Source organism: Ictidomys tridecemlineatus, chromosome 3, assembly GCF_052094955.1.
Source record: "Ictidomys tridecemlineatus isolate mIctTri1 chromosome 3, mIctTri1.hap1, whole genome shotgun sequence".
NCBI classification, from domain to species: Eukaryota; Metazoa; Chordata; class Mammalia; order Rodentia; family Sciuridae; genus Ictidomys; species Ictidomys tridecemlineatus.
In genome coordinates, this window is record NC_135479.1 from 113,620,588 (window position 1) to 113,633,015 (window position 12,428).

A 12,428-nucleotide genomic window follows, 5' to 3' on the forward strand; every position below is an offset into this window, starting at 1 on the left:
CAAAGAACTAAAGAGATTTTATTTGATTTAGAAAGTTAAAGTTCTTGATCCTCAGAGTCTGGAAATATGGGAAAAGCAAAATAGATTCAGAAATAGGTGTTTTAATAATTGCATAGTCAAGGTTGTGGGCGGTAGTATATTCCTGTAATCCTAATGGTTTGGAAGGCTGAGGCAGGAGGATGGAAAGTTTAAAACCGGCCTCAGCAACTTAATGAGGCCCTAAGCAACTTAGCAAGACCCTATTTCAATTTTTTTTTTTTGTATGTGTGGGTGTGTATGTAGCACTTCTGGGTTCAATCCCAGGTACAAAAAGAAAAAAAAAAATTCATAGTCAAAACCAGCTTTTATAAAAAGAATTTTATGGGTCAACCCCATAAAAGAACACAAGAAACTGCACAGGTATCTCCTTTTAGAAATTTTTGTTATGATTGTAAACACTTTAATATGAAAGGTATTTAATAAATGCAGAACTTAACTCCATTGCACATTCACTTTGGATCAGTGTTGCTGTAAAGCCCTAGATCTTTAAACAGTTGGTGTTATTTGATGTGACTTTTCTCATTTACCATTTTTGCGCACTCATTTATTGCATACCTTCACTGATTATAGCTACATGGAAATTTCTCCTGTTACTATGTCTTCAGTTACCTAGGTATCCATATTCTGTTAGATGTTTAGATTTCCCCTGTCTTTTTGTCTACTATGGGTGAATTTTTTTTGGGGGGGGATGGAAGGGGTGCTGGAGATGAAGGGGTAAATGTTGGTTTTCTTTGAAATAAAGTCCCTAAACATTAATAACTTTTCCATTCTTGCTAAATATTTCCAAACTTCTATTTAAGAAGAACAAAAACTGTTTAACGGTTTCAACAATATATAAATGATAGATCCCAAACTCACATCCTACATAAGTTCTCCACACTTTAAGATGATTGAGTGTAGTTTGGTCAGTTGTGTGACAACAGGAAGTGGTTGCTCATTTAGGCCTGCTTGTTGCTGTGTAAAAATGAAGACCCATTGTTAGTATAGAACCTTCCATGTTTATAGAGACTAGAAATCCAGGTTTTGTTTGAAATCAAATAACTTTTAAGAATCTGCAATATATTCCAAGTGTTTTGTAATATTGTGTAGGCAAAATAACTTTTCTGACTCTCAACCATCCTGTTAGCAAAACAGATAATTTTTTTGTGTCACTAAGAAAGTTGTATGTGTAAATGAATAAATAAATATAAAGTGCACAGTTTAATGGCCAGCCCTAAAGCAGTCCTGCAGTTCGTGACATTTTAGGTTTGTATTCTACTTCCCCAAAGTTCCACATCACGCCTTATCATTGTGCATTTTATCTACCATATCAGTAAGAGTGTGTATCATTCATGTTCTCCAAAGAAACAGAATCAACAGGATTAACATAGAAGGAGATGTATTATAAGGAATTGGCTCATGTGATTACGGGGGCTAGAGAAATCAGGGAGTCTGTTGACTGGAAATTGAAGGCCCCCAAAAGCTGGTGGTATAGTTCCAATCCAAGTCTGCCTGTGGAGAACTAGAGGAGCCAGAGGTGAAAATCCCAGTCAGAGGCCAGAGAAAATGAGATGAAATGTTGGAATGCAAGCCTGCAGGCAGAGAGGGCTGAATGACTTCTTCCTCTGCCTTTGATTCTATTTAGGGTGTTAGGGAGTTGGATGATGCCACCCACTTCCTGGGAGGAAAGTTGACTTCACTGAACCCAACAATTTGAATGCTAATCTCCTCCAGAAACACTCTCACAGACACATCCATAAATAAGGTTTAATCTGAGCCCTCTATGGCCAAATTGACACATAAAATTAATTTGTCAACTATACACCCATGCACATCTCTCTAAGACATACTGATCCCCAAATAATGACAATAACAAGTCCCTAATTGTGCACAATGTGAAAGAACTATTCTCCCTACAACCTAAAACATGCTGATCTCTTTTTCAAAAGAAAGTCCCTAATGATGTTTATTCTTATCCTTCATTTTTTCTAAAAACTTAGTAATACTAAATGCCATGACATGGAAATAAATCACGTGTCATGCAATAAGGGAATAAAGAAAGAAAGAAAAAAATATATATGTAACAATCATGTTCATAGCAAATAAAGAAGAAATAAATACACATGAAAATTCTTGTTTCTGTATTTGTAACTACCATCTTCTAATTACCCATTCCGTGTTCCTTTTCCCTTCAACAAGCACCCTGGTAGAGTGATCTAAACTGTCATTCCTGAACCATCTTAGCTGTTATTTATTAGTTCTACATTGATTGAGTTGTTTTCATTTTCCATTGTTATCACAGAGCATGATGATGTTATCACAGAGCACCAAGAGATGTTCTAAGAAAGCTCCAGTATTCCAGACACCGTCTTCTGGACACCCATTGTGAAGTAGTAGTCTAATTGGTAATCCTTTGGTAGTCAAGATCTGTCACCCCTGTCACCACCAAAACTCACTTCTTTGCCTCTTGATCCAGGCGCCAGGAGCCCAAAGTGGCCTGGTGCAGTCCTACCTTCCAGGTCAAGGGGATCACTTTTGTGTGTCCTGATGGAAGCATTCTTCCCTCCGGAAGGGAGACCTCCAGGGCAGAGAACAAAAAGTTACAGAAACGGGAGGCAAAAAATGTATGTGTTTGCATATATACATATGTATCTTTTTCAGACATATTTATTACATTGTCGTATCATGTTGCTTTCTTTTTGTTACATGGAAGTTCTAGTTGTACACAACTGTGCTTTCCCATCTTGCCTCTGATGAAATCCTCCTATACTCTACTTCTTTGGTATTAGGAATGTATCTCTTTGCCACAGCTGGAGAGGAACTGCTCTTTTTCCCTCTAGTTTTCAATAAAATGTTTAACTCTGACTCTTCTGTAATTCAGTATAGTATGTGGTATAAGAAATGACTCTAAGGTAATTTTTCTATACTGATTGGCCCAACACTACTTATTAAATAGTAATTTATTTCTCTGTTGTTGGGGATTCGAGTAATCATTTGAATTGATTTTACCATTCTCAATTATATTTTATCAGCCTGGTGTTATGGGCTTTGAACTTCTTTGTAATACATAATTATTGCTTTGCCAGTTTAATCTTTAATATAGCAAATCAGACAGAGATGTATCAAATTTCTTTATTGTGTAGACAAGGTGATCTCTTTGTGTCCTCTAGTGTACTCTTTTACCCTTCATCTCAAAGTGTCATCTCCTACAGCCATATTAATGGGCATGGAGAATTAATTGGTACCAGTTGAGAATGAATGACAGACTATTTCAGATAACATGTGCTATGCCAAATGAGTTGTATCAGATGAAGCAGTAGTGTGATTGACAGTTTTTTGTTGAATATTTTATGAAATTATGAAATCAGGAAATGAAATAGATGATCTCAAAGTTTTCTTATAATGCTGAAGTTCTTTGAAATTTTTTTTTTCTGAAATAACCAACTATAATAATTTGGATGATCCCAAGGTCTGATAACACATTCCCTTGTGATGTGAAGATAATCTTAAGACATAATGTCCTTTGGGGAACCTTGTCTAAATGCCATCAGAAACTCCATGCCCAAATCTCCTACAATTTTTTTCTGGCCTCTCCTCTTTGTACCCTTGGGCTTCTGAGGCCTGTGAAGTAATCTTCACTGACACAATATTCCCTCCCCACGGGTGGAAGCCAGGCTCCAAACCTGCAAAGTTTGTGGTCCTGGCAGCAGGAGAATCTATCTGGGCTGTTGTCAGGAGGCAACTTCATACTGGCTATGGCTCATATGTTTGAGATTGGAGTGAACATTAAAATGAGAACTGATGTACCTGATAACTGTAGTGACAGAATGAACATATGTGGGATTCTTTGAATTCTTTTCTTAGTCCAAGATGAACAGTAAAACTTGTATATAGATACAGAATTAGAAACTTAGGATATTTTCATACTCTGTCCAGAAAATTGTAGAGGATACCCTGAAGTGTAAAACTTAAAGTTGTTGCATCTTCACACTGTAATTTATTGTTCACTGCCAGTGATAAACTGGTTATTCCTGTTGAAAAAAAAATGTTCCGTGCTAAGATGCTGGGAACTATATTTACCTAGACAATGATAATACATAACATAGTAAATACAGTTGAAATTTTCCCATCTAGCATGTTTTCTGATTATATCTTTCGAAGAACATTTTGGTACATATATCTAAAATGAAGGTGGGGATATTTTACAACTGTAAACCATCCTTGCATAGCAGGGATGTAGTCCATTAATTCTCAGAGCTTGAGGCAAGGCTGACAATTCATAAGTGGTAAATCCAGGGAGTTATGAAGATATTAAATCTCACATCTGGTGAGAAAATGTGTTATTTCACTGGGTTGATTGATGGACACTTTCCCATTACAGTGCAATTTGGGAAACCGCACTGTTAATTGCTAGGGTTTTAGCAAAGCTCTGTAGTTCAATTCCAATTACTTTAGTTTTGAAAAACAGAACAGCTGGATGGTAAAATTGCCCAGAGCCGTCACCAAGGGAGGGCACAAGTCAGCAACCCGACCTCTATGATTCCTGACTTGGATTTTCTATAGAGCTATTAGTTAGTGAAATTGAAGGCTCCTGGCACAGGGGTGCTCCTTGCCAGGTGCCTTCTTCCGATTGGGAGCACTTGGGAGCAGGCTTTTTGCTTACTGTTGAGGTGCTCACCACCCTAATGGTCAGGCACCCTCCTATTCGGACTCATTTGCCTTGCTCTTCACAGGGGACAGATGAGAAACCCAAATCTCATCACATCTTAATCTCTTTATCACAGGGTGATCTCTTCCTTGCTTTAGATCCCAGAGGGTTTTCTGCCTTCTCTTCACAAATTTCTTTGGCTGTGGAATTGACCTTTAGGGCCTCTTTCTGTGGGGTGAATTACATGTTTCCACACAGTAATGTCTTTGTCTCTGGCTCAATCTAGAATGAACAACTCCCAGTCGTGGTTTGGAAATTACCTGGTATCAGGGGCTAAATGGAATCAAACTGGGTGGTTCAGCTGCCCACTCCCTACATCTGTCCTGTTCCCTCCCTGTTCTCTGGCTGTTTGAACCAGAGAACAATCAAAGGCTGCCTTTTGTTAATGTAAATCATCTCCAGGAGTCTCCTTGCTTGGGATAGCTCTGAATATATAAGGGGCTTTCTTCTGTAGCTTTAGGATTTAGGGATCCTAATGAAAGAGGGGTGTGACACTTCTGATAAAATTTTTCTGAGGAAGGTTTTCAGAGGAAAATGCTATATTTGTGAGGAGAAGGAAAGCTCGGTTAGGCAGGTAGGAAATTTAGAGAAAAGAGTCTCTAGTATTTCTAGAACTCTTCCTGAGTAGTCACTGTATATTTTTGATACTGTAAATTCAAACAATTTTTTGGTGTCCCTCCAAGATTCATACTCTTAAAATATATGTTCAACCTGTTTAGACAGGGCAGGCAGCAGGAATCAGGCTGGATCAGAGTACTGGCTACAAGAGAAGAGCTGTTTTGTTTCTTTCTTTCTTTCTTTTTTTTTTTTTTTTTTCTCACTGGCAATTGTTCTGGGCAGCACTGGCCCCAGAGTATCATGATATTCAGCTTAAGAGGAGAAAAAAATAACAACAAAACCTGCTCTGACTACTTTTATTCTTGGGGGAATATGATAAAGGGCTTTTATTCCCCTGTTTCCTGAGAGGCTTATTAATTAAGTAGCTATATATCTGTGTGGTTTGTGCCTTGTCTTAACACAATTATTAGCAACACCCCTCGTAACTCTCAAAAGAGTCCCAATTTGAGTGATAAATTATAGCCACCTTATAGAATGGTGTAGATATTAGGTGTCCCCCAAAAGTTCATGTGTGAGACAACACAAAAAGTGGTGAAATGATTGGGTTATGAACATTAACCTAATCTGTGCATTGATCCCCTGATAGGGATTAACTGGATGGTAACTTTAGCCAAGTAAGGTGTGGCTGCTGGAGGTGGTTCACTGGGGTGTACCTTTGGAGTGTAGATTTTATACATGGTGAGTGAGTGAGTGGAGAAGCTCTCTGCTTCCTGATCGTCACATCCTGAGCTGCTTTCCTTTGCCAAATACTTCTGCGATGATGTTCTGCCTCACCTTAGGCCCCAAGGAATGAAGCCAAATGTCTATGGACTGAGACCTCTGAAATTGTAAGCCCCCAAATAAATTTTTCCTCCTCTAATTGTTCCTGTCAGGTATTTTGTTCAGAGAGGTGAAAAAGCTGACTACAACTCCCTACTTATCAATGTATGTTTTTAGAACTATATTCAATTACTTAACTCTAGAGGAAGTGCGGTAAGTAAAACTTTCTTAGTCTCCCTACATGAATTGTCCTGTTTTTAACCTCTGTAGATTGATGCCTCAGTATGTGGCTCACTCATGTCAAAGCCATACCTAAGATTCTGAAGTCAGGGAGATGTATGTCTAAAAAGAACCTTAAAACAATCAAACAACAAACAAAACCACTTGGAAAATTAAGGGACCTGGCTTACTTTAAAAAATCAAGAAGTAGTTGTTGACAGAAATATTGTTTTCATTGGTTATTACTTTTTACTTGGTATTTTACATCAGTGGCAAATATCTCAGTTCTGAAATCTTTGAAATACTACTTCTCTAAACCTTTGTTGTGCTTCTTGTATCTCTTTTTTCTTCCTTATATTTGACAAGCCTCTCTCTCTCACTTTTCTCTTGTAGGTCCTCTCTTCCATCTTCTATTCCTGTGGACCTGTACTGTAACCTTTCTATGCTTATCTTGCTGGGACTCATCTAGTTTCTGAAGAATGGGCGGAGCCTTGTGAACAAGGTGTGTCTGATTATGAGCAGAGGTAGGACTGACTATTTGTGTGGAACTTGTTTTCACAAACTCAAGCTCTGCTGACTCCATTACTATTGTATATTTTATCAACAAAAATCTTGATTCTTCTCACATCAAAATCAGTCCAAAGCTGTTCATTGTGGGATTTTATTACTCTTGTTTAAGTGAATGTACTGGTATTTTTCTTTATTGACTTTTATGAACTTATACTCCTTACTACAGGGACCATTTGTTTAGATTTTGTCCTATATTCAATCCTGCCGTTCTTCCAGAAAGTCTCTGACGTTCTATTTTGTTCTCTCCCTTTCCAGACCTGTTATTGCACAGAAAAATGGATATTTTTTTTCCTTGGTGTTCAGTTATGCATAGTTCTATAATCATTTCTCTTTTGTGATTTCTGTCTCCCCAACTATATTTAAAATTAACTGACCATGTTGTCACATACTTTATAGATCTCTTACAGAATTGAGGTTCTTATGTAGTGCATGTAAAAATTGCATTAGTCAAATTGACAGGTCCTCAACTATATATGCCAGCACTGATACAGAAACTGTTTTAGTCAGGACCCTGATTGCCAGCATAAGAAACCTCTTCTAGCATACTTAACAAAAAGGAAGATATTGCTGAGAATATTAATCACCTCTTCAGGGTCTCACCTCTTAGTACTGTTAAAATGGCAATTCAATTTTAACATGATTTTGGAGGGGTCAAATATTCAAACCATAGTAATGCTAAATTCATATGTCCTATACAAGTCTGAAGTTCTAAAGGTGCCTTTAAATTTTTAAGGAAAAAGGAGTGTGTATAGTCAAAGTTAGCCTCCTGGTAAATTTAGAAGATATGGTAGGTGCTTATCTTAGCCCAGTTGTGTGATATAGCTTAAGTATCTAATAAATTTCCTTAATTTATTAAGGAAAGAAATGTATTTCTTCACAGTTCTGGAGACTAAAAAGGCCAAAATTAATATGCTATCTTCGAATGAAGTTCTTCTTGTTGCATCATCTCATGGTGGAGGGAAGAAAGGCAAGAGAAATATAGAAGGGGTCAAAATCACCTTTTTTTTTTTTTAAGAGTTTCAGTCTCACCCAGCCTCACCCTATGGCTTAATTACCTCTTAAGGGCCTCACCTCTTAGTACTTTTATAGTGGCAATTAAATTTCAACATTCGTTTTGGAGGGGACAGATATTCAAACTGTGTCTATGCCAAATTTGTTATGTCCTAAACATTTACATTAGTTTTTCTTTGGACCTTAAGTATACTGTACTAGATATAAAAATAACTTTTGTTATTTTATATCATGTCATAATACATTTTATTAGCAATTTTTATTATTAATTAACATTAAACATTAACACTCCATTGTAAGACTGGCAAGGTACCATAAATAATTGATTTAAAATAATTTCTGCATTTTAAAATATGTTTGAACTATATTATACCTTTATCATTCTTCTTTTTTGGTGGTAAATTTCTTTGAGGGTTTTTTTTGCATGAAAGCCTGTAGAAAGAAAGCTACTACCAAATTTTATTTGTAGTGCAATTAAGGCATCATGAAGTAGTTTTATATTTTGTGTTTAATTTTTATTTTATTTTTTATTGTAACTGTGATTTGAGGACAAATGACTTAGGCTGGGAGCTTTGAGACGCATAATATCAATTAGCCTGCAGACTGGATCCACCATATGGAAAATCAAGCAATCCTACTATGTAATTGAGCTCCAATAAAAACAGTGAATATTAAAGTTTGGGAGAAGTACCCTTAGGGTCAATTATCTGTGTGTATTGTCACACGTCAATGCCATGAAAGTGACATGGCCTCATAGGATGGCAAGAAGACAATGGAAGCTCAATATTTGATACTTCCCTAGATTCTTCCCTTACCCCTTTGGCCAATTTCAGTCTGTATCTTGCTCTTTTATAAACTATAACTGTAAATATAATAGCTTTCCATGATTTCTTCAAGTCCTCCTAGCAAATTATTTATTTTAAGCACAGCTTTGGGAATCCACAATCTTATAATTGGTCTAACTTTTCAGTCACCAAATTCCTAAGAAGTTGGCTTAAACTCTTGTAGTAAGGCACCAATGTTATTATTTTTTTCTTAACCTATCATGTCAGTTCTTTTGTGAAAGAAACTAATTTGAATTCAGTTTTGGAACATTTATGACAGACTTCGCCCAATTTATTATTTTCTAAGTTTATCAAAGGAAATATATGTATTTAAGGGAATCAGTTAACTAGAACAGCAATAGCCAAAAAATCTTTTTATTTTTTTTTAAATCTGTTTTTATTAGCAGCTAGCTAATCTGATTTTTAGTTTTAAAAATAACTAAAAAGAAAGTAAGATAAGAAAGGAAAGGAAAGTGAAAAACAAAAGGAAAATAACTTCTCATGCATGGTAAAAGTTCAAGCAGTACAAAAGAAATTGTGGGAAAATAAATCCCCTGCCTTCCTCTCTGATGAGCTCTTTTATGTTTCTTAAAATAAGAATTGCTTCCTCCTCTTAATTACTACATTTGTGAATTGATTAATATTAAAGAATCCCTTTCAGATTGACTGAGGGTCTTAAGGCTCTTCTTGTGTGTGAAGTTTCATACCACACATTTGCTCAAAATGTCTCAGTGTTCTTTCTGTCTCTCTATCAATAATTATCAGCCCCCAATTCATTTTTTTTGAATCTCTATGTGCATTAATTTTTTATTAGCCTTTTAAAAATATCTTCCAGCTACCACTTCTTTAGCCTTTTGATTTGGTACTTCTTTTAGAAATATGTGTCTCTTCCTTACCATATTGGTTCTATTAGTGGTTTGTTATTGTGGACCTACTATGTGTGAAATACCACTCATGAGAGTCACATTTTAGAAAAACTATGAGTTTTAATATGTCTCTCGATTGTGTCTTTCATTCTGAACTTAGGTTTGTATGTGCCTGTTTGCCAGCCTTTCTGTAAAGACTTTTTTTTTTTTTTTTTAGAACTTCCCAATAGACTGGCATATGGTTCATGCCTATAATTTTAGCCATTCAGGAGACTGAAACAGGAGGATCTCAAGTGCAGGCTAGCCTGGAAGACCCTATCTCAAAATAAAATTTGAAAAAGTGCTGGGGATATAATTCAGAGGTAGAGTGCCATTGGTAAAATCCCCAGTATCAAAAAAGAAAAAAGGAAACGTTCAATATTCTGTGATGCAATCTTCATTTGTTGATGAGAGAAATCAGACACATATCCTTACAACTCTTGAATGGATAATAATGGTATCAAATGAATTAGACTGAACAAAGTGTTATACTTTGAAATAGTACATACTAAGTGTCAAGATGCTATAATGAGAGTGTAATCTCACAGCAATTAAAACTCAGAAGATCTAAAGAAGTTGACCATTAGCAAAAGCCCAGTTGAGAGTATCTGTCATTTTCTTTAGTACATATTAGATCTTCAGAAGATATCAAGACAGTAGTATGGGAATGAATTACTTAAATTAACTGATTTGAAAGAGATCATCAATTAGCAAAAACATGTCATAGTTAAGTTCTAATATGGTACTCTTATTCCATTTAATATATATAAGCAGGAACTATAATTCTGTGACAGTGTATAATAAGAAACTATGTATTTTTTTTTACCAAATCAACAATTATTCCTATACCTGTTCATAGAATTTTCCCCTCTTTAGTATGAGAAGCAGATGACATATTAAGATTTCTTAAATTCTAATGATGATAACAGCTTGCACACTTCGAATGCTACTGTGTGCCAGACAAAGTATTTTATATGTTTTATCATTAACTTTATTAAATCACTCACAAAAACATCATGAAGAAAGTTCCATTATCATCCCCATTTCAGAATGAGAAGAAACAGAATCCTAAAATAGTTTAAGTCAGGTTTGAAAGGAAAACATAATTAAGAAAGACAGGGGCCAGGGTTTGATCCTGTCTTACTCCAAACCCCGCCCAATCAAAAACATTGGGGATAGAATGTGGTGGAAAATTATGTTGGAAAATATTTTCAGGTTTCAGCTAAAGAAACTAAGGTTCAGCAAATTAAATGACAGCTAGCTTATGGCAAAGTAGGCGGCAGGGTGTAAGTCTCTGGACCTCCATTTAGGGCATCGTTTTCATTTTCTTTTCTTTCAACATGTCAGTTCAAGACAGCCCCAGCCTCAAATCTTTGCAACTGGAGCCATGCAGAACCTCTTTATATAATTTTCAACCTCTCTGCAATTTCTAAAACAAAGTCATCCAGTCATCTCTTCAGCAGAGATCCATGGTTCTAACTATTTAGATTAATTATTACTTTAATCAGGAATTATGAGAACTTCTTTTCAATACAGTTGCTAATTCATCTCCAACCTGCTCTAAGCAAGTTACAAACTGACAAAATTGCTCACCCTAAAACAGATGGAAAAGATTCATACCTTGAACTCCTTTTGATCTAGATGACTAGGACTACCGTTGGCAGCCACAGAAAGTTAAAATGTGTAGTTTCTACAGAAGATAAAGTAAGGAAACAAGCTTGTGTGTTACTTTAGGAATGTTTTTCTCTTGTTCTTTCTTTTTATATTTAACTGATAATCCAAATGTAACAAAATATGTAACTTGCTTGAAATGTTGGAAAGAGCAATTGTCTGTCTGAGATCCCACTTCTCAATATTTCCACTGAAATTCTCTGCATGGCAGAAGGAGCTGGACTCATTCCTAGGTGCCCAGAGTGAGGTGGGGTGGAGCAGCATCCCATAAGCAAAGTGCTTTGAAGTAATAACTTTTTCTTTGTTTTCATCAAAAATACTGTTTTCCATCTTTTAGTCTTTAGCTATTAAAGTGGTCATTCCAGAGCTATAGCCCATTCTTTAGTTTGGAGTTTGGCGTATTTCTGCCCTATAATTGTCTACTCTTAACTTATACAAATGTATATTGTAGTCCAAGAAGCACAAGGATAGGAAATGCCAATTTTGGAGGCAATATGATCAGTCAGACAGGTTCTTGCTGCAAAATTGTAAAAATTTTAGTGCATTAATATAGACTGAGAGTGAAGAAATAGGGGACAACCAACTAAGCATCCCCCAAACATGTGTTAGCATATAAAATTTTCATACAGAGCACTTGGCAGCATCTTGAGGGTTCTAAAGAACACATTTTTGGAAAGGCTAGCCTAATACATTGTTACCTCTCTGTTTTATTATGCAAATGCATTTTTTAATCAAAATAATTGCCTTCATTTAAAAATTATATACTATGAATATTAATTCTATTGTTATGTCAAAAAAGATTTATGTTTTGACCACTTCTTTTAAAGCTTATCATAAAACTCTGTCTATTATTTGAATAAAGATTTTAAAGAGTTTTCTCAGTGTTTAAAAATAATGTCACTAGGTCACTAATCTAGACATTTGTAGAACTTGTCACTTAGATTCTGATGCCTATCAGCTCTGGAATTCAAATCTTTCTAGTCATGTAAACTTTCTTAGCCTCAACTGCTTGTTTTAATTTCTTTTTAAAATGATAACACCTGTTCTATCCACTTCACAATGTTTTGAGTATTAAAATAGGTAATTAAATTTACTGCATAAACTAGGAAATGTGATAGCAATATC

General features: G+C 35.7%; 1 protein-coding gene across 7 annotated transcripts in view; it reads left to right on the forward strand.

Moving 5' to 3' along the window:
* LOC101973364 (EGF-like and EMI domain-containing protein 1) overlaps positions 1–12,428 on the forward strand; it is a 616,632-nt gene that overhangs the window by 260,985 nt on the left and 343,219 nt on the right. For 2 of the 7 annotated variants that reach the window (XM_040270045.2, XM_040270046.2), the window contains exon 2: positions 6,716–6,846. The exons of the other annotated variants lie outside the window; for them this stretch is intronic. In XM_040270045.2, the coding sequence (XP_040125979.2) occupies positions 6,837–6,846 (10 nt within the window). In that variant the 5' untranslated portion in view covers positions 6,716–6,836. The remainder of the gene's footprint in view (positions 1–6,715; positions 6,847–12,428) is intronic. 7 annotated transcript variants of the gene reach the window in all.